This window comes from Lepidochelys kempii, chromosome 8 (assembly GCF_965140265.1).
Source record: "Lepidochelys kempii isolate rLepKem1 chromosome 8, rLepKem1.hap2, whole genome shotgun sequence".
Taxonomy (NCBI): domain Eukaryota; kingdom Metazoa; phylum Chordata; order Testudines; family Cheloniidae; genus Lepidochelys; species Lepidochelys kempii.
Window position 1 is genome coordinate 54843650 of NC_133263.1, and position 26568 is coordinate 54870217.

At 44.0% G+C, this 26568-nt stretch overlaps 1 protein-coding gene across 1 annotated transcript in view; it reads left to right on the top strand.

Moving 5' to 3' along the window:
* LAMC1 (laminin subunit gamma 1) overlaps positions 1-25184 on the top strand; it is a 133567-nt gene extending 108383 nt beyond the window's left edge. The window contains exons 6-28 of the mRNA XM_073356621.1: positions 611-728; positions 881-979; positions 1090-1226; positions 3342-3464; positions 3571-3760; positions 4091-4203; positions 5717-5938; positions 6111-6299; positions 8650-8895; positions 9337-9490; positions 9964-10106; positions 10841-11019; positions 11281-11437; positions 15301-15506; positions 16160-16239; positions 16700-16837; positions 17084-17228; positions 17858-18007; positions 18434-18548; positions 19140-19339; positions 19704-19862; positions 20542-20641; positions 22249-25184. Coding sequence (XP_073212722.1) covers positions 611-728; positions 881-979; positions 1090-1226; positions 3342-3464; positions 3571-3760; positions 4091-4203; positions 5717-5938; positions 6111-6299; positions 8650-8895; positions 9337-9490; positions 9964-10106; positions 10841-11019; positions 11281-11437; positions 15301-15506; positions 16160-16239; positions 16700-16837; positions 17084-17228; positions 17858-18007; positions 18434-18548; positions 19140-19339; positions 19704-19862; positions 20542-20641; positions 22249-22505 — 3620 coding nt within the window. The 3' untranslated portion in view covers positions 22506-25184. The remainder of the gene's footprint in view (positions 1-610; positions 729-880; positions 980-1089; positions 1227-3341; positions 3465-3570; positions 3761-4090; positions 4204-5716; positions 5939-6110; positions 6300-8649; positions 8896-9336; positions 9491-9963; positions 10107-10840; positions 11020-11280; positions 11438-15300; positions 15507-16159; positions 16240-16699; positions 16838-17083; positions 17229-17857; positions 18008-18433; positions 18549-19139; positions 19340-19703; positions 19863-20541; positions 20642-22248) is intronic.
* The last annotated feature ends 1384 nt before the right edge of the window (positions 25185-26568 follow it).

Below are 26568 nucleotides of genomic sequence, written 5' to 3' on the forward strand. Positions count from 1 at the left end.
CTTGGTGGGGCTTGAGAAGGCAGAGAAGTGGGAGTACCAAGGAAGAAAATATGTGTGTGAGGGGAACTGATCAGGGGGTACCTAGGCAAAGGGGGAAATGAAGATGATTGGGGTGCAGAAAAGAGACTTGGGAAAAGGAGGGTGGGGAAAAGAAGACTGCGAGTGCTGTACTGAGGGAAGGATAATAAGACTGCATGGGATAAACTGGAGATGCAGAGATAACAGTGAAAATGGAAGAGACAGAAGGTAGAAAACCCAATGGAAAGGAGCAAAAATGGTACAAGGAGAAAATGAGAATAGAAATGGGAGAGAGGGAAGGGGAAGCTAAACAAGTGCAAGGTCAGTACAGCTTTATTATGGATGCACAGATGTAACAATATCATTTGAGTGATGTCATGGGGGATGCACGTTTATGAACAGTCATGTAAATCAGATGCTGCCCTTAGGCTCTTGGCAAGTTTTCATTCTAGACCTTAGAGTGACACATCACTGTTCTTCTGTTCCCTCTCCCTGCATTTCCCCCAAAGCTCTCTTAGCACACAGTTTGATCTGCAACAGCTAATGTAATCACACGCTCTGTTAAAGTTCCCTTTTTTTCCTGTTCCCATAGGCTCTCTCAGCACTCAGTGTGATAACTACGGCCGGTGCAGCTGCAAACCAGGTGTGATGGGAGATAAATGTGACCGATGCCAGCCAGGGTTCCACTCCCTCTCAGAGGCTGGGTGCAGGTAAAGGATTCTTTTCCTATAGTTAAAGTAGAAAGTGAAGGAGCTATTGCTCAAGAGGGGAGTGTGTGAATTTTCCTGTAAACTTTCTTCTCTTCTGGTTTCTGTACACAGTTCTCAGTGGGTTTCTTTCTCCTCTCCACTGTCTCCATCAGGCTATGTTCATGCAATCCTGCTGGTAGCACAGATGACTGCAGTATTGAAACAGGGCGATGTACCTGCAAGGACAATGTGGAGGGATTCCACTGTGAGAGGTGACTTGCCCTTTCAATAGCTGTGTTGCATATGTCTCAGGAGTGTTCTTGGTCACTGTGTGTTTTGAAAAAAGATGAAGAAATAACTTCTTACTCCTGCCCATTTTTAGATGTAAACCTGGATTTTTCAATCTGGATCCAGCCAATCTGAGAGGCTGCACCCCTTGCTTCTGTTTTGGTCACTCCTCGGTCTGCACCAATGCCGTTGGCTACAGTATCTACAGCATCATCTCCAACTTCCAGACTGGTAAAGAGATATCTTCCTTTGACTTCAAGGCTGTGCTATGGACTTCAATCTAAAAATTAACTCTTTCCTTCTGCTCCTCTTCCCCTTTCCCTGTGCTGGGTTACTGTAGCCAAAGCATTCAAACTGTAGGTACCTAAATATGTAGCATCACTTTCGGAAGTGCTGAGTACCTACAATATGCATTAAAGTCCATAGGAGTTGCAGGTGCTCAGCATCTTCAAACATCAAGCAATTTTTATTTAGGTGGCCAAATATGGGTTTATGTGCATGACTTTAGGCATCTAGATTTGAAATGTTTTAATGTATTTGTGTACTGAGGATGTAAACACTTCTCTTTCTACTTAATGCCGGCAGCTAGGAGAAGGCATTTGCTCAATTTGAAAACCTAGCCAAAAGTTTGGGCTTGTAAACCTTATAATGTAACAACTCTTGGGTTTTGAGTTCAGTGTGGTTTTGGCAAAATGTGGCTTCTGGCTGCTTCCTGTTGTTTTCGTTGGTAGACCTAAAATCAGGGCAAGACCCACTTTTTGTACAATCTCTTTTTGCTTTCATGCAGCAGTAAGCTGTATGGGCTCCTATGCAGCTTGGAAATCACGTTTCTTAATTAAATTTCCTCTGGAAAACACAGTTTTATGGAAGCCTGAACTTCAAAATAGGAAAGTCTCTACAAATTTCACAAAACCCCAGATATTTGCATGTTCTCCCTACTTAGTATTACGGTTTTTTAAAAACTCTGCTCTTTGAAAGTTAGAGAAAATGGTGGGAATAACGTGCGTGAAGTTAGTACTTTGTATGTTCTGGGTTTTAACTGGTAACGTAGCAGTTTTTCTTTGTCAGAGGGTGGAAACAATGACACAAACTTCCTAAAGCATGTTTGCACCAGTGCATAAAATGTAAGCTAGATATTCCCTGGGCGACACGATTGTGTTTCATGCGTGATATGGTATCTGTGACTGGTTTGGTCACAGAGACCCCCTTGGACTGTCACCTGATGTGCTGAAATTACCTCTGAGCCCATTTCCCCTGCCATCTTGGGACTCCAGAACCCTACCTTTTTGAGCCAGATATGCTAGTCTGCTGCAACACCCCCAAAGCTGCAGGCTTTAACCAAAAACTGCTCAGCAAGTCACCTATCTCCAGCACCCAGACACCCAGGTCCCAATGGGATCCAAACCCCAAATAAATCCATTTTACTCTGTGTAAAGCTTATACAGGGTAAACTCATAAATTCCATAAATTGTCTGCCCTCTATAACACTGATAGAGAGATATGCACAGCTGTTTGCTCCCCCAGGTATTAATCACTTACTCTACAATAAACAAAAGTGATTTTATTAAGTATAAAAAGTAGGATTTAAGTGGTTCCAAGTAATAACAGACAGAACAAAGTAAGTTACCAAGCAAAATAAAACAAAACACGCAAGTCTAAGTCTAACACATTTAAGAAACTGAATACAGGTAAATCTCACCCTCGCCTTATTTTCCAATAAGCTTCTTTCACAGACTAGACTCCTTCTTAGTCTTGTCAGTTCCGGCTCCGGTGCTGACTAGGGGATTTCTCATGACTTCCAGCCCCCTTTGTTCTGTTCCACCCCCTTTTATAGCTTTGGCACAAGGTGGGAATCTTTTCTCTCTTGGTCCCTACCCCTCCTTCTAAATGGAAAAGCACCAGGTTTAGGATGGATTCCAGTACCAGGTGACATGCTCACATGTCCGGTGGGACCCCAAGCCTCCGTTCTTTCCAGCCTGACTCTCACTCGAATACAGGAAGGCTTACAAGTAAACAGAGCCATTTACAACCAATTGTTCTAGTTAATGGGAGCCATCAAGATCCTAAGCCACCATTAATGGACCACACTTTGCATAATTACAATAGGACCTCAGAGTAATACTTCATATTTCTAGTTTGATACAAGAATGATACATTCATACAAATAGGATGAACACACTCTGTAGATTATAAGCTTTGTAATGATACCTTACAAGAGACCTTTTGCATGAAGCATATTCCAGTTACATTATATTCACGCTTGTAAACACATTTTCGTAAAACATGGAGTGCAATGTCACAGTATATACCTCATGGAGCATTTCCCCTTATAAATCTGTATTTCAGGGGAGGAAGAGTGGCGTGCTGAACAGCGAGATGGCTCTGAAATTTTACTCCAGTGGAGTGTGGAAACCCAGGACATCTCTGTTATCTCAGACAGCTATTTCCCTATCTATTTCATTGCACCTGGTAAGTAGAGTCAGAGACGAGGATCTCTCTAAAAATTCACCATGTTACCATATAGTAAATGTTGACTTTTCTGCCCCTAATGATAAGAGTTTTGTTTCTGTTTCAGACAAGTTTTTGGGCAATCAGGTTTTGAGTTATGCTCAAAATCTGACCTTCTCCTTTCGGGTGGATAGGCGGGACACTCGTCTCTCTGCAGAGGACCTGGTGCTTGAAGGGGCAGGGCTTAGAGTATCTGTGCCTCTTATTGCTCAGGGCAACTCCTATCCTAGTGAGAATACAGTGAAGTATGCCTTCAGGTGAGTGAGTGTTCCCTGTAACATTGAAAGAGTCGGGGCTGACTGGGGAGGAAGGAGAGTAATTGCTGTAACAGGAATCTAGCCTGGGGTGGACAGTGTTCTCAGAAGGGACAGTAAGAAAAGCAGAACTGTTAATGTTGTTTTTTCGAAATGGAATTCATAATCATACAATCAGATGAATACAGTGCACATGGCCTAGTAGTAGAACATAATTATATGCTAAATGTGTTGTAACAGCATATAATTGCTCGAATGGTCCATTGAAAGAGCACAGCCATCAGCATGTGAAAGCTATAAGCATAGAAAATTATACATACCTCTTTTCCATAGGCTCCATGAAGCAACAGATTACCCGTGGAGGCCTTCTCTTACCCCATTTGAGTTTCAGAAGCTGCTTTACAACTTGACTTCTATCAAGATCCGTGGGACATACAGTGAGAGAAGTGAGTCATTCCACTACTTGGGAAAGTGGGTCTAGGGATGAGACATGGTGTGGTTTCCACAACAGTTGTATATGGGAGAGGAGCAGATTATCTCACTACTGCAGAATGACAGTGGCCAGCATATTTCAGAGCCTAATTATAAATACCTAAGGGTGGTTGGTTGTCAGTCCATGACTCATGCTTTGCATCAGTCCGCCTTATGACATCTTGCTTCCTGGGCCACTTGCAGGGTACCTACTGTCACTGTGTTACGAAGCCCTTGCAGAAGGCGAAGGATCCACAGTCTCTGTCCCTTTGGGCTTTTAAAAAAAAATGTCTTTAGCATTTTTGTCATGACCATGTATAGACCTGATTAATGAAAATCCGGGAGCAGACCAGATTCACCCCAGAATTCTGAAGGAAGTGGCTGTAGAGATGCCAGGATTCTTTAACACACGTGTGACACCTACTCTACGGCTATTACAATTGTAATGTAAAGAGGAAAGAGACAGGAAAACACACAACTGATGAGAGAGAATTGTTCTAAGTGGGAAAGGCCTGATCCCCAAACCTCCCCATTTTACAGAACCTCTGTTTACTTTAGTGGGAGTTCCACATAAGGAGGTGCTGTGGGAACTGGCTCTGATTAGAGACAGAACATCAATGGCCTTGAACACCCTTGAGAGATTTTCATGCTAAAACAAATAGATTATTAAAAAAAAAAGTATGAACTTTTTAGATTGGGAATCTACAAGAATTTGAAGTGGAATTTTTTTACACAAGAGGAATGTACCAATAATAAAATAGAGGGTAGAAAGTGGGCAACGTGACTTATCTGATGAGCATTCCAGCTGCTGCTAATATCCCATGATACGTGGGGTTCTGTTTGGAGTTCTAGAGCTGTTACACTAGAGCAAACACCCTTACATCAACATATAACAATCATTTTACATCTGTCATAGAACTCTGCCTAAGAGGAATTGCTAGGGAAAGTCGCCTTAAGGTACTGAGGGGAGATGACTTTGGAGGAGAAAAACCCAAAAGAGAGTGGGCAGAATTCTTCAGTATGAAGAATTCACTGCATACATTTTAAAGATTCAAGAGGGCTTGTCTGTCCTTGTAGCCGGGAAGATTAGGAACCATTCTTGGTTTCTGAATAGAACTATAAACAGTGCACACACAAGGCATGATTTTTACTGCCAAAATGTATTTACACAAATCGTGTTCTTTGAACCCTGCTATGTTTTGCATGGCGGCTGTTTGGCAAGCTGCCACCTCTACATACCTGTGTATCTCATCCATAGGGAACAGCCCTCTCTGCTTTCTGGCCTTTGTTCTCTCTGGGTTACCTGGCATCCTTCTCTCATCAACCTAAGCAACTGCTGACTTTCCTGCAAAAGCAATAGCAAACACATCTCTTCCGACACTGTGTGGTCTATCTCTGACTTTTGTGTGTAAATATACTGTATTGGGCTCATATCATACCATTTTTCATGTGTGGGTAATTAAGTGCTTCCCTTCCCAATCTCTCCAGGTGCTGGATACCTGGATGATGTCACTATTGTGAGTGCTCGTCCTGAGCCTGGAACCCCTGCAACCTGGGTGGAGAGTTGCACCTGCCCAGCAGGATACCATGGGCAATTCTGCGAGCACTGTGCCCCAGGTTATAGGAGGGAGACACCTAGCCTTGGGCCATACAGTCTGTGTGTGCTGTGTACCTGTAATGGGCACAGTGAGAGCTGTGACCCAGAGACTGGTAAGGAGGAAGACTGTGGGGGAGGGTGGCAGCAGGAGGAGATCTGACTTTTTTTTGTTTTGTTTTATTTTTTTTTTCTTTGTGTGGGGGATGGGATGGGGATAATGACTGGAACAATATTAAAAACATATCCTTGTATTTTTCTCTCCCCCGCTCCCTCACAACCCCACAGGTGCTTGCGACTGCAGAGATAACACTGCAGGCCCTCACTGTGAGAAGTGCAGTGATGGGTATTACGGAGATGCAACTACAGGCATTTCCTCAGACTGTCAGCCATGTCCATGTCCAGGGGGCTCCAGCTGCGCCGTAGTGCCCAAGACTAAGGAGGTGGTGTGCACCAACTGTCCTGCTGGTACCACAGGTGCGTTCTTTATTCAGAGCTTCCACATCCCTGCCCAGAGAGAGCTTCTTACACCAGGTCTGCTGCTTTGCACAGTAAAGAGAAATGAGCAGAACTGGTCCCCTCTGTATTTTGTGGTTGCTTTTTTCTTAGCAGACCGCTCGGTAACTAGTATCGAGCTCTTTGTTGCCATTATTCTTGGGATTCTATGAATTGAAAAAAGCCAAATGTTTCTCTCTTTCCTGAGTGAAGAAACTGAAATTTAGTCTGAGCAAAGTCTGAAAATACTTGGGATACACGAGCCGTGATCATTTCTGATACTGAGCATTGTTAATCATGTGGAGCTGGGTGGAAAATGGAATACGATTGTCATTAAAACAGGCGTGAGAGCTCTTGAATTTTTCTGTTCAAATCAGGATAAAATTATAGGGCATATCTTCCCTCTGCCAGTCTGTCAGACGTTGCATGTCGTTTGCTGCCGCAGGTTTGTTCTGCCTAGGAAGCCGTAGGCTGCAGTGATTCATCAGGACAGGTCAACTTATGTACAAATCCACATTGTTTTTTACAGCCTAAAAAAAATGTCTCCGCAGATCTGTATCTTATTTTAAATAGTAAATCATAAAGTAGATGAGGGTGTTAACCCTTTAAGTAAAGCCTTTTTTGTCTATAACCAGCAAATACAACTCAAAGTGGCAAGGCCTTCAGCTGAATTTAGGCTTGACACCAGGGAGTCAAAAGAAGAGGACCCTTAAAAAGCTTACAAACACTTGGCTAGATGACTGCCTCTGAGTCCCTGCACAGTTTTCTGTGTCTGCTCAAACACAAGAATATGCCATCTACAGATCAGCTTGGAGGCGTTGCACAGACATGCAATAGATATTTTTTTTTTTCGGATTGTGTGTTTTGTTATTGGCTCGAACTGCTAAGTTCAGATCTAGATTCAGATTGCCTTGAATATTCAGGCTTATCTTTATTTATTACTGCCGTATCTGGCATGCCCACACTAGTCACTGCTGAGCCTGCTGGGCTCTGCTGCCCTCACCTCCCTCACAATGTGTCCCCACTTGTGGTGAAGTGATTGTGATGTGATGGAAGGGAAAGGGGGAGGTTTGCATGTGAAAGAGCAGCCTGAGAAGCCGAGCTTTTAGCTTGTGTGAGGGGGTCTGTCAAATATTCTGTGGTTTCCATCCCCGTCTTAAAGGGGTCGACAGAGCAGGGTCACCACTAACATCTTAAGGAGGACTATGGGAAGCAGTGGCATTGTGAAGCAGAGAAGAGTATTGAGCTGTTTTGTGCAGGGAGTCTATATATAGTGAGGGATTAACTGTGGACAAAGTTTGTCATGTGCTGCCTAGGGAGGCCGAGGGGCCCAGTTGTGTATCAGTGATTGCCTAGGGTGGGGAGTTGGAGTTGCTGCAGGGCTGTCTTCTATATGGAATCTTCCGTCCTTGTTGCAGCATCACAGCCTCCTGTAATGAAAGTGGTTGGTGAGTCTCCATATATCTGTCTGTCGGCTTTAGCTGATCTCAGTTGTTACAATTAATAGGGGCAGTCATTTTTTGTATTTTATATTTTGGAACTTAGTCTGTGCTGGAGTATAGCTTAACTAGTGTGTGAAGTCTGGAACAGGTTGGGGATCTGTGATATTCAAGTGGCACAAAAATTATGACTTGCAGATTGCAAAATTAGTGGCTTTTTAGTCCAGTGTTTCTCAATGACTGGTCTGTGGACCAGCCCCTGTCTGAGATTTCCCTGACCCACTTTAGGAATGGAGCAAGCAGGTCCCTGGCATCAAAATGGTTGAGAGACACTATTTTAGACTTTTCAAGTGGACAGAATATTGAGAAAAACTGTATGTGGAAAGTTGTGTATTAGTATCTCATTGGCATGTTTCTTAAGAACAAATCAGAGTATTTTTGGAGTGACACAAAGGTTTTTAAATCACAGTTTAACTGGAAATCCAAAGGTAGCTTTAACTATTGGAGGTTGTGACTGACTCCTCCATTGCAGTGCTTTGAAGCCTGATCTCCTCTTCCTGGTTACTTCACATCAGATGAGGAAAAAGGTGCTGAGGGACTCTCTTTGCAGGAGAGGCTATAGGGCAGTGGTTCTCAAACTTTTGTACTGGTGACCCCTTTCAGATAGCAAGCCTCTGAGTGCGACCCCTCCTTATAAATTAAAAACACTTTTATAATGGTGTTAAATATATTTTAAATGCTGGAGGCAAATCGGGGGTTGGGGTAGAGGCTGACAGCTCGTGACCCCCGAGGGGTCCCAACCCCCAGTTTGAAAACCCCTGCTGTAGGGGAATCCAGGTTACCTTGTAACTGCTGGCTGCCTACTGTGACATGTATGTTTGTCCTGCCCCCAGGTAAAAGATGTGAGCTGTGTGACGACGGCTATTTTGGAGATCCACTTGGTGAAAATGGCCCTGCCAGGCTTTGCCGTCTCTGCCAGTGCAGTGACAACATTGATCCCAATGCCGTGGGGAACTGTAACCGCTTGACAGGGGAATGCCTGAAATGCATCTACAACACGGCTGGCTTCTACTGTGACCGGTGCAAAGATGGTTTTTTTGGGAACCCCTTAGCCTCCAACCCTGAGGTTAAATGCAAGGGTAAGTGCCTTTCTCAGCTGATTCACATGTGAAAATCAGAACCCTTTTCATGGCTACAGATGCCCCTTCTTAGTCTCACTGGCACATCCTTGGAATGATCGAATGTTTTGGCCACACAGATCTGTCCTTTTGTGCTCTGTCTTGGCCTGACATAATATTAAGGAAAATGTCAGAAGTCCGATTTCAGTGCTGTGTGCAGACTTGTCAACTGCAGTGCTAGATTTCATACTATGCTGATGGTTATGGCTTGATAAAATGCCTATGCTGTAAGCCTGTCCAGTGGCCTGACACAGTATGGGCATTGCATGTAGTATGGCGGTGCAGCTTACGATTTGCATTCTTGTGCTATCTGGCATGTTTGGAGGCTCCAGTCTAATGCTGCTTACAGTGCTGGTTTCCTGCTAATTACTGGGAACATGTTCCCCTTTCCATCTCTGGCAGCGTGCAGTTGTAATCCTTATGGAACAGTGAACCAGCAGACAAGCTGCAATCAAGTAACTGGGCAGTGTGAGTGCCTGCCACGTGTCACCGAGAGGGACTGTAGTGCCTGTGAGCCTGGCTTCTACAACCTACAGAGTGGACGTGGCTGTGACAGGTGAGGTTGACCCGCAGCTATGGCAGCGAGTCTGTTTTTCGGGGGGATGTGCTTAACCCTGATTTCAGCATCCATAACAGGAGGATGGGATTTTTTTTGTGAACATTGATAGGACAGGAGGACAGGATTATTCATGAAGGAGAGGATTAGTCATGGAGCAGATCTGATAAGGTTCTATAAAGAAGGGTAATTTATAAATAGAAACCATGTTATGATTACAGGCGAAGACTGGTAGGTGGGGGTTCTGGATCCCATTCCTAGCTCAGTCCCTGCGTGATCTTGCACAGTTCAGTTAATTTCTGTGCCTTGCTTTCCACATCAAAGACAGGCACAGCAATACCCACCTCACATGGGAGATGTGAGGCTTACTGCTTGTATAGTACCTCTGAGATCCTCGAATGAAAGGTGCAAGTGCAGCCTTTTGTTTTTGCTGTTTTTTTTATTGTCACTTGAAATATAGTCTCCTTCAACAGGTGCGACTGCCATCCGCTGGGTTCCACCGATGGCCATTGTGACATACAAACAGGGCAGTGTGAGTGTCAACCAGGCATCACTGGGCAGCACTGCAAGAGATGTGAGGTCAACCACTTCGGATTCGGACCTGAAGGCTGCAAACGTAAGTGTTGGTGGGTTGGAGAAGGAGGGGAAGCGGAAACGAACACGGCGTGTCTCCGTTTTCTCATCCTCTCGTTGCCTGCCCGCTGCTGCTGCCTTCTCACTTCACCAGCACCATGTTTAATGTGACAAACAAGAGTTGTCTTATTGTGTCCACATCGCAGACAGAGGGTGAGACCTGGTCCCAGGGAGGGTGTTTGAATCTTGATTTATTTGTAAGAGTTTCTTTTTCTGTCTCTGAGGGACTCTGATTGCATTTACTTGTAGACATCTGCTTCTCTTTGGCATAATCACTTGCTCTGAATATGTTTCCAGAACAGTTCTGTTTTCTGCTGTCTAAGCTCCTGCGTCTCTACTCTGGAATGTGCCCATACGTTGCTGACTCAGTCCTGAGAAGAAACAAAGTGTAAATGTGATACAAATACAGGGCTGTATCTAAATCTTCTTTCCAACTTCCTTGTTACTGAGAGAGTAGATTAACTATTTTCAGATCATTCTAATGAGATGGACCAATACAGAGAGGTCAGATTGTGGGGCACTGGTGTGAAAAGTGTCTCAAACTGAGAAGTTACATCTTGCGCTTTGCCTGATACAGTGCGCAGAAGTGTCAAGCCTCAAACTGTGTGCTGGTGCCCTGCTGCGGTGGTCTTTCAGATAATAGTCTGCAGTTCAGAAAAATTCTCGATCTGTCTTTCTCCCAGCCAGTCTGATTCCCATGCTTTAACTTTTACGCAGCATGTGACTGTGACACCGAGGGCTCTCGCTCCCTACAGTGCAAGGAGGATGGTCGCTGTGAGTGTAAGGAAGGCTTTGTGGGGAGCCGTTGTGACCAGTGTGAAGAGAATTATTTCTACAATCGGTCCTGGCCTGGTTGTCAAGAATGTCCTGCATGCTATAGACTGGTTAGAGATAAGGTAAGACCTGCAATGTAACTCTCTACTTGTCTCCTATTACTGCTGGAGGCTGACAAACACCAAGTAGCATACCCCTCTGCTGCTTGCTGGGGGCTGAACTCTTGGGAGAGAGACAGACATGGATCTAGATGTACTTGCATGGAGATTCTCACAAGGTGTCTGAGCGACACCTCCTGGAAGCTGAAACAACTGACAAGTACTTTGTGTCTTAGCTTTTGGAATGAGGCTGTTTATTTCTGTCCCCCTATCTCCTTTGCTTAGGTGGCAGAACAACGCGAGAGGTTGCAGGAGCTGGAAAATCTAATAGCAAACCTTGGTACTGGAGATGAAACGGTGACTGATCAGGCTTTTGAGGACAGACTGAAGGAGGCAGAGAGAGATGTCATGGACTTGCTTCGAGACGCACAGAACAGCAAAGGTTGGTTGAACTGATCTGACAGAGGGTGCCATGGAGCTGACGATTTGCTAAATTCCTGGTCCAAGCTTCTTTTTGTTGCCAGATAATTTGCTTCAGGATTTAATTTAAAGAGACTTTTACTTATTAACTATGAAAATCTTTCTACTTGTTTAAAAATGTACATTTAAGGGTACGTTAAGGGTATGTCTATTTTCATAGTATTCACCAGTAGCATGTTGCTGCTGTTGCTCATAGCTTTCCCAGAGAAATTTCTTTGGGCCTAAACATTCCACGTTTGGTCTTAGCCCAGAGATGAGTAGGTTGTTTTCCGGGTTTGTTCAAGCTCTGTTCTCTGTAGGATCTTATGCTGTCCTCATCACCATAGTATGTCTGTGTCTTTCAGCAGTTCGCTAAGTGACGTGACTTATGTTGGGTATATGCATAGTTTTAAATATACGTTGTGCATTTGTTAGAGAAGACCGTTGTCAAAGAAACACACCTTGAGCTTGGAGCAGAAAGGAATAAGACTTGTGGTGCTTCTTAGTTCCTGTGCAAGTTTGTTCCATAGTCTCAGTCCAGCCCTGGAAAAAGCTCTGTTTTCTACACAGACAAGCTTTACCCTCTTGGTAGAGAGTTCCATGGTGCCCAAGGAGCTGAATTGTCGACCGTGGTCTTCATGGAGCTTTTGGCAATCTTTAAAAGATATGCTGGGCCTAGGCCATGGAAGGTGTAGAGAGTAAGGGCTGTGGGTAGTCAATATAGAGAGCCAAGGACAGGTTTGATGTGCTTTTAGTAGCCCCTGTTGAGGATGACACATGCTGCAGAATTTTGTGATAGTTAGGGTTTCTTCGGGGCTGGTAGCTTCATCCCCAGGTATATCGCATTGCTGTAGTCCAGGCAGGCTGTGACAAAAGTGTGTGTAACCAAAGCCATGTCGCTGTCTTCCAAGATGGAAGGGAGCCTCCTAGCCAACCAGATATGGTGGAAAGCATCTACTATGCGAGAGCTTAGTGTCAGTGAGAAGAGTTTAGGAGTAGTAGTTAGTAGTTTAGGAGTACTCCTGGATTTAACTGACCAATTGTGGGTGTTTGCCTTCAACCAAAGGAGACTGCGCCATGGCTGCACATTCTTCCTAATGCTTTCCTCTGCCCACCTGCATCACCTCTGTCTTGCTTGGGTTCAGCTTCACTCAGCCACTGTTCATTCATCAGCTGATCCCAGGCCAGCACTTAAGCCATATTGGTGACCGTGATGTGGTCATATGTAGTGAAGGGTATCCGCTTCAGTCAGCCTCTGTATCTTCTGCATGGTGCTGGCACTTGAGTCCATGTCATCTGACCAGTTCAAGACATATTCACCAGCCAAGGAGGTCGTGGTTTGGATTGACAGGTCTTGGTCTGAGACTCTTGTAGGGTGTCCAGCACTACATGAGTGATTGCACTGAACTCTGGGAATATAGGTGGGCTGTGTGCTGGCCAGCATAGGAGGAGCAGGTCCATGCTGTCTGAGAAACCTTCCCAAATGTGCATGATCATTTCAGAAATTGGGATGATAGTTCTTTGCAGCGGTTGGTGCTGGAACTGCTTACGTAAGTGATTCGAGTGCACAGGTGGTCATAGGATTGGGGGCTTTGGTTGGTTTGTTTCCTAGCCCTCACTTGAGGAGGTAAATAATTCCCCTTTTACAAAAGTCAATTCAGTGTTTAAATGTTCAGCATTGTTAGTGTTTGGGGGGATTTGTGGCTCTTTAAAGTCAAGCTATTTAGAGTCTTAAGCATGCAGGGGATCACTTTACCTTCAGGGTCTCCTAGGGTATGTCTACACAGCATTTTGAAGCTAGTGGGAGCCTGAGGCTTGGGGTAGTGGGGCTCATGCTGATGCGCTAAAGATAACTCTATAGACAGCACTTCGAAATTATGGCTTGGGCTTGGGCTTGAGCCACTGGGGCCTCAGGAGGGGACTGACCTTCAGAGCCTGAGTCCCAGCCCGAGCCATAACTTCAAAGTGCTGTCTCCAGAGGTGTATGTAGAGTGCTAGCATGAGTCCCACTTCCCCAAGCCTGTCGATCCGGGCTGGGAGGCTTGCTCCCATTCAGTCCAAAATGCTGTGTAGACATACCTTTAGGGTGCCTGCATCTCAGGAAAGGCTGTGAAGCTAAAGTGCACTAGTATAGCAGGGAGAGCTCTGGGTTTTTTGCTCCTCTCTGAAATAAATAAAAGGCAAATTAAATGCAGAAACTGTTAGTTCACCATTAAAGTTGAGAGAACAGGTACTCAAAAACCCCTCATATCAATTTCCTGCAACAACCATGTTAATTTGAACACTTTGTGCATGTGTAGTATTTTCTATCTGAATATGTAGTTCAGTAAATTAAAACTAGTTAAATGTTCACATTAAAACCTCCAGGGTGTGTAATCTGGCCAGGGCAACATTGCTATAGAACCTTAACTCTTGGATTTCCTGAGGATTTTTGTTTATTTGTAGTTGATTTACCAGCCTTCATGTTGCTCTTATTTTTTTAAAATTAATCTCACTCTATGCACAGAATGCGTACATGTGTATTTATAGTACACAATATTAAGATAATGTTAAGGGTCTGGTTTAAAAAACCCAAAACCTTGTTAAGCGCTCTCTCTCCTTGGGTGGCCCTGCTGTGTCTTGGTGTCTTCTACTGTATCCATCAGATTAGTCACTGTTTCAAGAACTGTAATAGTTTCACCTTACTTATCAGTTTTAGGGCAGGGTTTGGGGAGGCCATGGAGAGGTTTCTACCTCCTATAGCATTGCAGAACCCAGATCCAGAGGGGCTCTTTGCCCAGCCACATAGTTGGGAAGGCTTTAAGATGGGGAGGAAAGACACCAGGCTGGTGAATCTGTTGCTGTGTAGATCTGCCAACTGTTACTCTCCTCCTTGTGGAGCAGGAGCACAAGCTGTGGAGGCTGTTGTTTCTCAGGTATGCAACAGTGGTTGCAAAGCAGTTTTGGAGCCTGGGGGGTGAAGATTCCTTACTGTCTACCTCTCTGTGCAGCAGAGAACAGTGCATGGCTTGCCCCTTTATCTGTGCATTTTTGGATAGAATTTGACCCTAATACAGTTTTCAAACTGGGGCACACACCCTTGAGGAACATTTTGAGCATGGGAGGTAGCTTGTGCCAGCCCCACACAGCCCGGGCATCACCTCCACCCCATGACTCACCTCCAGAGACCATTGCATGCACTTTCCTCCACCCTGGAAACCCGAGTAGGAGGGAGCGAGGGGCAGGTATTGTCCATGCCCTAGCGGGGCAGCCTGGCTGCAACGTTGAGGAAGTCTCGGCTGTGCCATTGGTCAGTATCCGTGTATTTGAAACTTTACAGGTGTAGGTAATATAATTAAAGTTGCATTAAAGTCTCTGTTAGGTTTATCAGGCGTACTTTTGCATGTGTCTGTTTTTGTCTGTTTAGGGGGGTGCAACCAAAAAATGTACCTCAAAGGAGGGCTCAGCTCCAAAATTTGCAAACTGCTTCCCTAATAGAATAGGTGGAACAAATGTTTCATACTTCGAACATAATTCATTTGTAAAGCAACTGTCCACCTCCTTTATGTGCCAGGTCTTGTATTCAAAATTCTGGCCAAATGTGCTCACAAACGCTTAATGCCCAGCAGGAGCATTAAAAGGTAGAGGTGTCTTCATTTCTTGTGGTTTTTATGCACATTCTGGTAATGACTTGGATTGTAAGCCGATTACCCTCTCATTAAAAGGCTCTTCTGGACCCCTTTCAACAAGGGATTAACCTACCAACATGTTGCAGACGGCAGTGACTTACCAAATGTTTTATTTCTGCAACTCATGCTTCCAGTGTAATTAATTTTGCTTTCTCCCTTTTTATGTTGTTCGCCTCAGATGTGGATCAGGACCTGATGGATCGTCTCAAGAAAATTAACAGCACTCTGGCAAGCCAGCTTGGCCGATTACAGAACATCCAAAATACAGTGAGGGAGACTGAAGGCCTAGCTGAGCAAGCCCGAGAGCGGGTGGAGGGCACAGAGGACCTGATTGAAGTAGCTTCTAATATGCTAGAGAAGGCAAAGATGGCAGTTGCCAATGTGGTGAGTATTTTGTGACGTAAACGCCCTATTGTGTATTGTCTTCCATTTTTGTGAGTAGAATAAGTTTCTTAATGTCCTGAGTACATTTCTCCTCCCTGCCCCTCATCACAAACTAGCACTAAGCTTGGGTTGTAACATTGTGTGTTTAACATCATAGAGAATCTAATAAAACGGGGGATAAGATTTGTTAGTGTGTATGGCACAAACAAATGAGAAAAATATTACTAGTTGAAAGGAAACTCCTGGTATTCTTCATAGTTTTACATTTTTGTACTTGCTGCTTATAAAAGCACTTGAATGGGAAACATGTATATCTTTGTACAAGATTTGTTGGCTCTTCCATTGTATACTGGGTGAGCTGTGTATATCCCAGCACTCATAAACAACCCTAAGGGATTTCTGTAACCACTTTGCCTCCCACTGTGGTCCCCAGTCACTCTCTTTCACACACACTTACACATCCTAAACAAAATCTTGAAGCATTTGTTTTTGGGGAAGAACCCATGCTAAAAATCTCAGACTTTGCAAACTAATGTAAGAAATGAGAAATAGAGCAGTCACAAGTCTGCAATCCATGACTATGAATAATTAAAGTGACAATCAACAAAAGAGAAAAGAATAGCTTCTGAAATGATATTTGATTTTGCTTTCAGTCCATTACCCCACCAGACTCCAGTGGTGACCCAAACAACATGACTCTCTTGGCAGAAGAGGCTCGTAAACTGGCTGAACGGTAAGGCCCAGTGCGCCAGTACAAAGTGGCAATGTAAGGGTAGGGCACTTGGTTTTTGCCTTCTTGAGGGCTGCATGGGCCCCTGCTGGGAAATGGAAGGCTAACCTTAATTTGCCTGGAATGGAGCAAGCCTCCTTTTGCTCAATACAAAGCTGCAGCTGCTTGGATCAATGGTGGGGCATTGAGTTCTGGGACCTGTAGTCATCAGAGCTGTATATGAGTATTACTGATGAGGGCAACCTTTGGCCTAAACACCATGCTGTAGAAATGTAAAATCATAGTAGTACCCTGCAGTTGCTCTCACAAGCTTTACTGGTGTGTTGGCAGTGGGCTGGGGAGACAACACCGCTTTATTAGCACCCTAACTGTGGTACTGGGAGAGGAGAGGGGGAGGAGTAGATGGGAATAAAATTGGCTGGTAATTCTAATTGGATTATTTTCCCTCTGTAATATTGTCTAGACACAAACAAGAAGCTGATGACATTGTGCGCATAGCAAAGGCAGCAAATGATACATCCACAGAAGCGTATACATTGCTGTTGAAGACACTGGCAGGAGAGAACCAAACTGCAAGTGACATAGATGAGCTCAACAGGAAGTGAGTCAGTAACAGAAAGCAGATTATTCTCTCCTGGGTTTGAATGGGGAAGGGGGATGGTGCTTAAAACAAGATGTCCTCTGTACTTTGGCTGGTGGGAGGTACCTGCTTTTAAGCAGTAGGTTTCATGTGAGTTCTCTATTTCAACTTCTGTCTTCACTTCTGCCAAGACAATTTTATCCCTCTTTTTCTGATTCAGTAAAAGAATGAAATCGTAGGCTAACTGGATACTCTGTTGTCTCTTAGGTATAATCAAGCAAAAAACATTTCACGAGACCTAGAGAAACAGGCTAACAAGGTGCATGCAGAGGCAGAGGAAGCTGGGAATAAGGCCCTGCAGATCTATGCTAATCTCACCAGTCTTCCTGCTGTGGACTCCAAGGGGCTAGAGGTATCTGAGTCAAGCAACATGCACAGTGTGTTCAAAGATCAATGGGGGCAAATATGAACTGGTGTGATAAATTACTAATGCCTTGTTTAGTGCTTTGCAAACAATACCAGAGCTATCACCTGTATGTTTAAGTGCCATGTAATTTTTGTCTGTATGGAATAGTCAGGACCTTGACATTTCAGTCCTCATCAGAAAGACCCACACAAAGGAAATTGCATGTTTCTCTATTTATCCATTTCTGAAGGATGAAAGACAGTCACCTGCTTTTAGGGAAAGCAAGACTCTCAGACCTAATGCCGAGCCCTCTAAGCTGTTCCCTTTCCCATTCTCTCTCCTCCTACCCCCCCCCCCCCCCCCACCATACACACACACTAGAAGAGAGTTTGATGTAAGCTTTCTTGCATAGGGACTGTCTCTCTCTGTGTTTTGTATTGCATTCAGCACAGTGAGGCCCTGATCCTGTTAAGAATTTTTGAACATCAAATTGGTAACAACAGAATAGTAGGAGTCTAACTGCAGCTTCTGTCTCTTTTGAGCACAGGAAAGTACACCGTGTATCTGTTGTCTCCCTGCAAAGAAGTTCTGTTATGTTCACAGAAGCTGGTTTTGTTTCCGATCTTTACATACAGAATGAGGCAAATAAGATCAAGAAGGAGGCAGAGGAGCTGGATCAGCTCATTGACAGGAAGTTGATGGATTATGAGGATTTGAGAGAGGACATGAAAGGGAAGGAGTTGGAAGTGAAGAATCTCTTGGAGAAAGGAAGGACTGAACAACAGGTTAGTTCTGGGGTGCGTAGGCTCTTACTTTGTGAAATGACCCTAAGGAAGCAAATGACAGACCAGATCTGAGAGATTCATTCATTCTTATGCTGCTAATAACTGACTTTGTGGACATCAAGGTGGGTGGAGGGAGTAAACCACAGGTTCTGAACACAAAATAGGAAAAGCTAGTGAAAATGCAGTGGTGTTGAGATTCTCACTGGAGGGCATAAACAGCAGCAGACTGTGCTATGTGGGGCTGTGTCATGGGAACAGGTACCCCTCAAATGATTGTGTAGAGAAAACATAGTCTGTCATTGGTAATGAGCCCTTTGTTTGTACTGGTCTGGGATTTGCTGGGCCACTGGCATGACACATTGTTGCGTGGTTAGATTTTGTTCTACAGAAGACGAGAATATGCTGAGCTGTGTTATGTATCTCTAGACTGCCGACCAGCTGCTGGCCCGAGCAGATGCTGCCAAAGCTCTGGCTGAAGAAGCTGCCAAGAAGGGGAGAGAGACACTAGAGGAGGCCAATGACATTCTCAGCAACCTGAGAGGTATGAGAGAGACCTCTAGGGACAATAGCTGTACATGGTTTGTATAATGACTGGGCCTCTTCCATCTGAGGCAAACTGGTTTAGGGAGTTGTGTGGTTTAAGCTCTTGCCTCTGGAAACTAACTTTTCATTCAACAGCGACCATAAACCTACATTGCTAGCCTCCACTTATAATTTAGCATCACTATACAGTCTGCGTATTGAGCCTCAAACCCCCCTGATCCGCAGTCACTGGTATTCTGGAAGATCGGAGCACTGCATTTGCCAGAAGGGAGAAAGACAATAATAAACTTGATCTTCTATTCCTATATCAGTGTAAATACTGCCCTGACTGCCTGTGCAGTCAATCAGTACATCCTGGGTTAACACCTATGATACCACCAGCGTGTGTGTCTCCTATAACAGAACCCATAGCACTCCTTTCAAAGGCATTGACCAGCTTGCCCCCCGTCCCCTATTGTTCTTCTTCCCTCCAATTTTAAAGGTAGCATAGGCTGCGCTGCTTGCTAGGCTGCTGGCTAGGTTTCCTTGGCCTGACAAGTGTCTGAGCCTTCCAGAACAGGAGGCAAAACATTTCCTGAATTTTTATCAGATTTTGACAAGCGTGTGAATGATAACAAGACGGCCGCTGAGGAGGCACTGAAGAAGATTCCTGCCATTACTCGAACCATTGCTGAGGCCAATAATAAGACAAGGCAAGCAGAGCTGGCTCTTGGTAATGCTGCTGAGGATGCCAGAGAAGCCAAGAACAAAGCAGACGATGCTGAGAAAATTGCAAATTCTGTCCAGAAGGTGAGACTCTCACAGCACTGTTTGAGTCACTCTTTGTGAAATAGTAAAATTAACTGAGTAAATTTATTTCTGCCCCGTCTGTCCTGATGGGACTATGCACTTCCTGCCCGACTGAGTGGTGGTAAGCCCATGGTGAGCTAACATGGTTTTCACAACCCACTGTGTAAACTCCAGGGAGTGAGATGAGTAGATGTGAAATCTACTGCTGAATTGTGTGGTTGAGCTTGCCTCCCATCAGAAATGGCACATACAGCAGAGAAACTTGCCCTTTGGTGCATTATGGGAGAAAGAAAGGGGTGAAGAATTTTCTTTTGTATCCTGCATGTTCCATCCTTTTTGAACCTTTTATCTACATTGACCTTAGAATGCTGCCAGTACAAAATCTGAGGCCGACAAGACGTTTTCTGATGTGACAGAGCTAGACAAAGAAGTGGATGACATGCTGAAACAGCTGCAAGATGCAGAGAAGGAGCTGAAGAGGAAGCAGGAGGATGCTGATCAGGATATGATGATGGCAGGCATGGTGAGTTATTCTGGGAGCTGAATACAGTGTGTGGGACAGTAAGAAGAGTGGATACTGGTATCAGTGGTGAAAGCTGGTATGGTGGCTCTGTCATTCTTAGTATCTTATCGGCTGTCCGGCTGCAAAAACATCTGGTTTGGGTCTCAAGTCCAGTTAGTGACTTTTTTTTTTTAACTAAGTTTTGTAAGAGTGAGAAAAAAAACAGGATTAGAATATAATGCCTCTTGTAACTTTAACTATAGAGCACTGCCGCAACTTTATAGTCTGGAGACAGACTTCCATGACCTAAGACTTGCCCCATCTCTAAATGAAAGAATGATTGCAGCCCAGAATGGTCTCTCTTGTCCAATGGAAGCCTCCTCCATTATTAGTTTTCCCATAGAAGGTTAAGTAATTTGATATGTCTATTGCCCTGCTCTCCATATTCACGCATCTGAGCTGTGATACAGATCTAAGACTGAAAGGGGTTGGGGATTATTATCCTAAACAGAGGAGCCAGGGATGCAAAACAGTGTCTAGAGACATATGAGAATAGCCCGTTGTGGTGTTGTTGGGCAAGTTTAATGATCTAGGAAGGCAAGCGCTGGGTGGGGAAGCTTTGCGATGAGGAGAGGCAAATCCATTATGATCCTGACCACTTTGACATCATTGCATTTACACACCCTTTTTTTTTCTACAGGCTTCACAGGCTGCCCAAGAGGCAGAAGACAATGCAAGAAAAGCTAAGAACTCTGTTAACAGCTTGCTCACCATCATTAATGACCTTCTGGGACAGCTAGGTATATATCTAATTTACAACTCTCCCCACTCCTAGCAGAATTCTGCTCCTAAACAAACTTGCCTTCTTCTTCAGAGCATTGTTTTATTGCAGAAGCTGGAAAAAAGTAGCATAGTGTCTAGTGGTCCATTAAATTATTTATTTGGATTAGCTTGGTGTCTAGTGGTCCATTAAATTATTTATTTCTGAATCAGTATTTTGTGGGTTATCCACAAAGACTCACAGTGTATGTGGTGTGTTCATTGCTGCTTTGTGTGAGCATTGCAGATGTGACTTTCAGTTCTGCAGTGTCTGAGACTGTTTGGCCCTTACTGTAGAAAGAAGGCTGGTGTGTGTATGTGAGGAGATCTCTTTGTCCTCGTTTGTGTCCTATGCTCAGATTATATTCCTTTCTGCTTCTGGAGACTTAAATAACCGTTTTGGTTACTCCATCTCCTGTGATGGTCCCCCAGCAGAGAAGGAGAGCAGAGAAATGATGAAAAGCCCACTAGCTCCCGTTTTGATAAATAGGTTCATGATCTTAATATTGCTGCTTGGAGGAGTCTAGAGCCCTTTTGACAAGCATGCCCTGGCTTCTTCAGGAAAGGAGGAAAGGGAAAGCTCCTATTCAGAGCCAAAATGAAGGGTTGAGAAGGAACCAGGTGGTCCTTCCACCCTCTTCTCTCTCAGACACAGTCACCTACAAAGGAGGCCACCAACAGAGTCTCTCCAATAGACATTGAAAGTAAAATGAGAGCAACAGCTGGCTTTAGACACTACTATAGTCTTCTAAAGGCAACAGGACTTCAGTTAATTACAATGGAAAATATTTTCCCTAACTCGTTAAACCTTCTTCTTCCCCTCCACGCTGCCCACCCTGGAGTTTTGTCCTTGTGTCATGAACAGCTTGTCGGAAGAATGTATATTCACAATAAACGCCTTGCTTTTTAAAAAATTCCAAGTTCTGCTACATCCCAAGACTTGAGTTAGGATTTGCTAAATCCCTCCTATGTTTGCAAAGCCCTAGCCCAGCGGCAAGTAGAGAATAATTAACCATATACTGCACAGCTGTGATTCAGTCATAGGGATCATATAAGCTTATAAACTGTAGAAGTGAAGCTTATGTTAAGAACCCGCAAGATGGAATTTCTGACCTTTTGTTATTAAATTACATTAAAGACAACATTTAAAAATGTATTATTGAAAACAAAAAGATCCATATCCTCAGCTTGTATAAAGCAGCAGAAGATCTGGCCCACGATGTGTGCAATGAGTTAGGATCATTTAAGTCACCTGTTACCCATGGAGTATAGAGACTGGGTGATAGGCTTATTATTTATTTGTGGTGGGCTCAGGTAAGTGTGGTGTTTGCATCCAAATACAGAGGAACCCACTTATTCTGAAACTCCACCTTGTGAAGTGTAATGGTAGTTTTGCTTTGTTTCATGGTATTGAAAGTGCCAGTAGCAATTCCAGTTAGTATTAATGCTCTGAAAACAGTTATTTCACCGTAAGACGGTTCCACTGTATTAATCCATAATTTGCACTCTACTGGTTAAGTGCTTGAGAGCAGGCAACAGCCTCATGAAATGTTAGTGGAATTCACTGTGTGCACTGCTGGTTTTCTAGGGCAACTGGACCCAGTGGACTTGAACAAACTGAATGAGATCGAGGGTACCCTGAACACGGCCAAAGATCAGATGAAAGATAGTGACCTGGACCGGAAAGTGGCTGAATTGGAGGATGCAGCCAGGCGGCAGGACGAAGCCATACAGGCCTACAACAGGGACATTGAGGATATCCTGAAAGACATTAACAACCTGGAAGACATCAAGAAGACCTTGCCGTCTGGATGTTTCAACACCCCGTCTATTGAGAAACCCTAAGGGTGTGCTAGGGGTGGGAGGGGGAGCATTCCCCCAGTGACTTGTGGAGCAATTGTTTGGCTATGGAGTGCCTTAACACACAGAGTACCTTCTTCAAATCCCCAGCTCTCCGCTGCTCACAGTTGCTATCTTCTTTCCAAATCAGGAAAAGTTGCAAAGTTTTAAAGAGAAGCAAATTAAATAACAATTTCGGGGCATCAAAGGGTTTTTTTTTTTATAAATTTTCTCTTCCTCAACACTCCACCTCTGCCCCTCTCTCATACACACGTCCCTTTGATTTGCACAAGGATGTGAAATGTTTTGGACTACTCTTACTGTGGTGCAGAAATGACCACATGAGACGGTGTACTGTGGGGCAAACTAGCTCTCGTTTTTCTCCTCTTCCCCCTAACACCTTAAAACCTCCTCAGTCCCAGAGTTCGCTGTTTCTATGAAGGAAAGGGTTGGCTATCAAAGTATTATTACAATGGCCAGTATAGCTGCACTCATAAAGAACACTAATCCCCTTCCCCAAATGTTAACTATTTTAAAAAAAAATCTATGTAAATTAGTGGCCAATCAAAATATTTGGTAGCCATCTACCAAATGGTTTAGCATCTTTCTAGAGTGCAGTATATCCATCTACTGAGAAAGATATACAGCCTCTGAGAAGAGCTTGAGGGAGGAAAGGGAGAAGAATGGGGTGATAGGTCTCAACAACATTACTGTTGGCCTATAAACTAGAAATTTTGTCTCATATCTGTGAACAGCTGCCTAACCCAATTCTCCAGGTAGGGAAGCTTGCAAGTGATCAGCTCGGATCTCCTCAGTAATAGTTACTAGGAGTCTCAAAAGAAAACTTCTAGGGTGAGAGAGAGACAGACAGATTTTTTTAAAGCCACTAAGATCTTTTATAGAAGAAAGCAGAGCGCTTTTACCAGTTTGTCTGAATATGAAGTTGATGTCTTCAGGTAGAAAATGGGTGTCTAAGATAGAGATGTAAGGGTCTGTCTCTCCATCCTCTTGCTATCAGGGGATGGTATTTTTACACTACAGTATCAGGCTTGCCTTTGTTATCATCCTATCCCTGTTTTCCTGCTGATCTCACAGTCTTCCTAAGATGCTGCAGCACAGATTGTTCAGGCCTAGCTCTGATGGCAGATATCCAGCACGCACAGTATTTCACACAGCTGCCACTGCTTGCCTCTTTAGAATTTCTATCCAACTCAATGACACCTGCTCCCACCTAGTTAAGCTGCCTTGTAGGGTGGGGGGAGGGGTTGCCTTTAACTCCCCCCCGTTGAGTTTTCTCATTAGATCAGTCTGACACCACCTGCCTTTGAGATCCATATATATCTATCCTTAAACACTATGCAACTTTGTACGTTTGCGTAGCGGGGAAGAAATTATTATCTGACACACACTGGTGCTATTAATTATTTCAAATTGATATTTTTGAGTGAATGTGGGTTTTTTGTCTTGTGTCTGTTTGTTTTATCTTGATTATAGAGTGAGGAAGTCTATCTTTTTGTGTGTGTGTAAATATACTCGGTCCTATTTCCAGAATGGCACGGTCTGTTCTCCTCTACTTGCTTCCTTTTAACCATCACTACACGTGCACCATATATCTCTTCCATTTATTATTCCTTTGGGGTCAGGCATCTCCCCTGGCCAGGCTCCTGCTCTCTTCCCTCCTTTGTGTTTGCAGTATCTCTATTCTGTGGTATTAATAATAACCCACTAGCCTCTGTGTGCAGCCCAATGATGGGGCACCCAGCCTCTCTTCCAGAGCCAGCCCCAGCCCCTCGAAGGACTCTGAGGTGTGTAGCTCATAAGAAACTGGTTACCATCTTTGTTTCTGACTAATGAAAGTGAGATGCTGATTTTTGATGGTTGTGGCTTTGCTCCTGGGAGTTGTAGCACTATTATACGCCCAGTAGAGGTCTAAATGCTGAATCTGTAGCCTTCCTACATGTGCGAGAAATGAGAGCTCAGTTTGGGGCTCTGTACAGCATCAGGGACAGAGCTACTGGGCAGGGGAGAGTGGTTCCAGCCCGCCCTCACGTCTCCTGCTTTTTTCCCAGAGCTTGTTACAATTTACCAAAAACTGACTTGGAATTCCCCTGCCTGTGAATGCTCCTAATCCCACCAGTGGAGGAGAGCTGCCTTCGCCCGTCGCACTTCTGGGACTTTCATATCAGTATTTCCTGGCTGGCTGCTCTGGTCCTGTGGGTGCCTCCTAACCATGTCACCTCTGCCAAGGCTGTGGAAAGAGCAGATACAAAGAGGCAACACCATGCCCTGGCTGACCTCAGGCCTAAGGTTTCTGGCTTTTCACTTTTTCTTAAGCTGTTTTTAACAGATTTTTATTTTTTAAAAAAGGATCTTTATAAGCAATCTCTTAATACACTACTGCCGTACAGCCCCATTATGTCATTGTATAGGTCCAGTTATTTCTTTGCATAATGTGATGACAAGAAGGCTGCTGGTAGAATGCTGGTTGTCACAGGGAACACACAACAGTTCCCTCATTTTATTCTTGCCTGTGGTCTCCTCCATATGTGCCTTCACTTCAGCTTTTGCCTTAATCTGTGGTCTTGCTGTCTGGGGCGGTGAACAAAATGCAACACTTTCAGTTTTTTTTATGTATAAAACAGTATTTCTTATTTATAATAAAGTCTGAATATTTGTAACCCCTTATACCATGACTTTCTTTGAGTGTTCCTTTATTTGGGGGAAGTGGATGGTGACTTAGCATGTACGGTTTGCCTCTTGAAGTGGGGGTTGGAATACAGACTCTTTCTCTCTCCCCCTTTTCTGCTGGGATTGTTTTGGTTTATCTGCTTTGAGAGGACCTTACCTAAATCTTCTCTCGGGATTTGTAACAGTGAAGAGAGCTCATCTCATGAGAGGGGGAGTCTGACTATGCTCTTGTGGGAATTGATAGATGGATGCTAACTTTCTCTGAACTTTCAGAGGCCATACATATATGCACTGCATACCTTCTGCTGCCCCTGCTTTGTTTGATGTAGGTGGTAGAGCCCTGCGCAGGACAGTTTTTTTAATCCTGCTCCTGTCCCACCCTGCAATACCTTCTCCCACTCCCACCTGCTCTTGCATTTTTATCCTGCTCCCACCCGCAAAATCCTTAGATCCCGCGCAAGAGAGAGATTATCCCCCGCTACTAAAAAAAGAAAGGGGCAGGGGAGGGGGGAAGTCAGTTAATATATATACACAGAGAACATCAGAGTTATGAACTGACCAGTCAACCACACATCTCATTTGGAACCAGAATTATGCAATCAGGCAGCAGCAGCGACAAAAAAAAGAAAGCAAATACAGCACAGTACTGCGTTAAACATAAACTACTAAAGAAAATGGAAAACAGCATTTTTCTTCTGCAGAGTAAAGTTTCAAAGCTGTGTTAAGTCAATGTTCAGTTGTAAACCTTGGAAAGAACAACCATAACGTTTTGTTCAGTTACAAACATTTCAGAGTTACCAACAACCTCCATTCCCAAGGGGTTCATAACTCTAAGGTTCTACTGTAAAACGGAATTCAGACACAATTTTTATCACTAAAAGAATAAAACAGATCTTACTAAAACCATGTAAAATACTTTTAACTCCTGTTACAATAGACATCAAATCTCTTTCTATCCCTTACTTAAATGTATTAAAACCTTTATTTAAAAAAAAAAAAAAGAAAAACTTGCTTTACATTGCTAAATATCTATTTATAACAAACTGATGAGAGATTTAGTGTTTTCCCACAAATTACCAGTGTGTTTTTTTTCTTTTTTGACAATCCAATATGGCCACAACAAAGTACATTTTACCCACCCCCACTATTCTGGCAGCGGGTCCTGCAGGACCTGTGGAATCCCAGTTCCGGTGCAGGGCTCTAGTACTAATAGGTGGTATCAACACAGTTACTTCTGAACTGACTGCACCATCCGCCTGCTAGAGAGGGGGAGTGCTCCCATCTCAATGTTCCTTTTTAATGTCTGTCTTTACTTCATCTTCTCTCATCCTTTCTCATTTCAAGGATCTTTTATGAAGTTGAAAACGTGCCACTGTGGGTT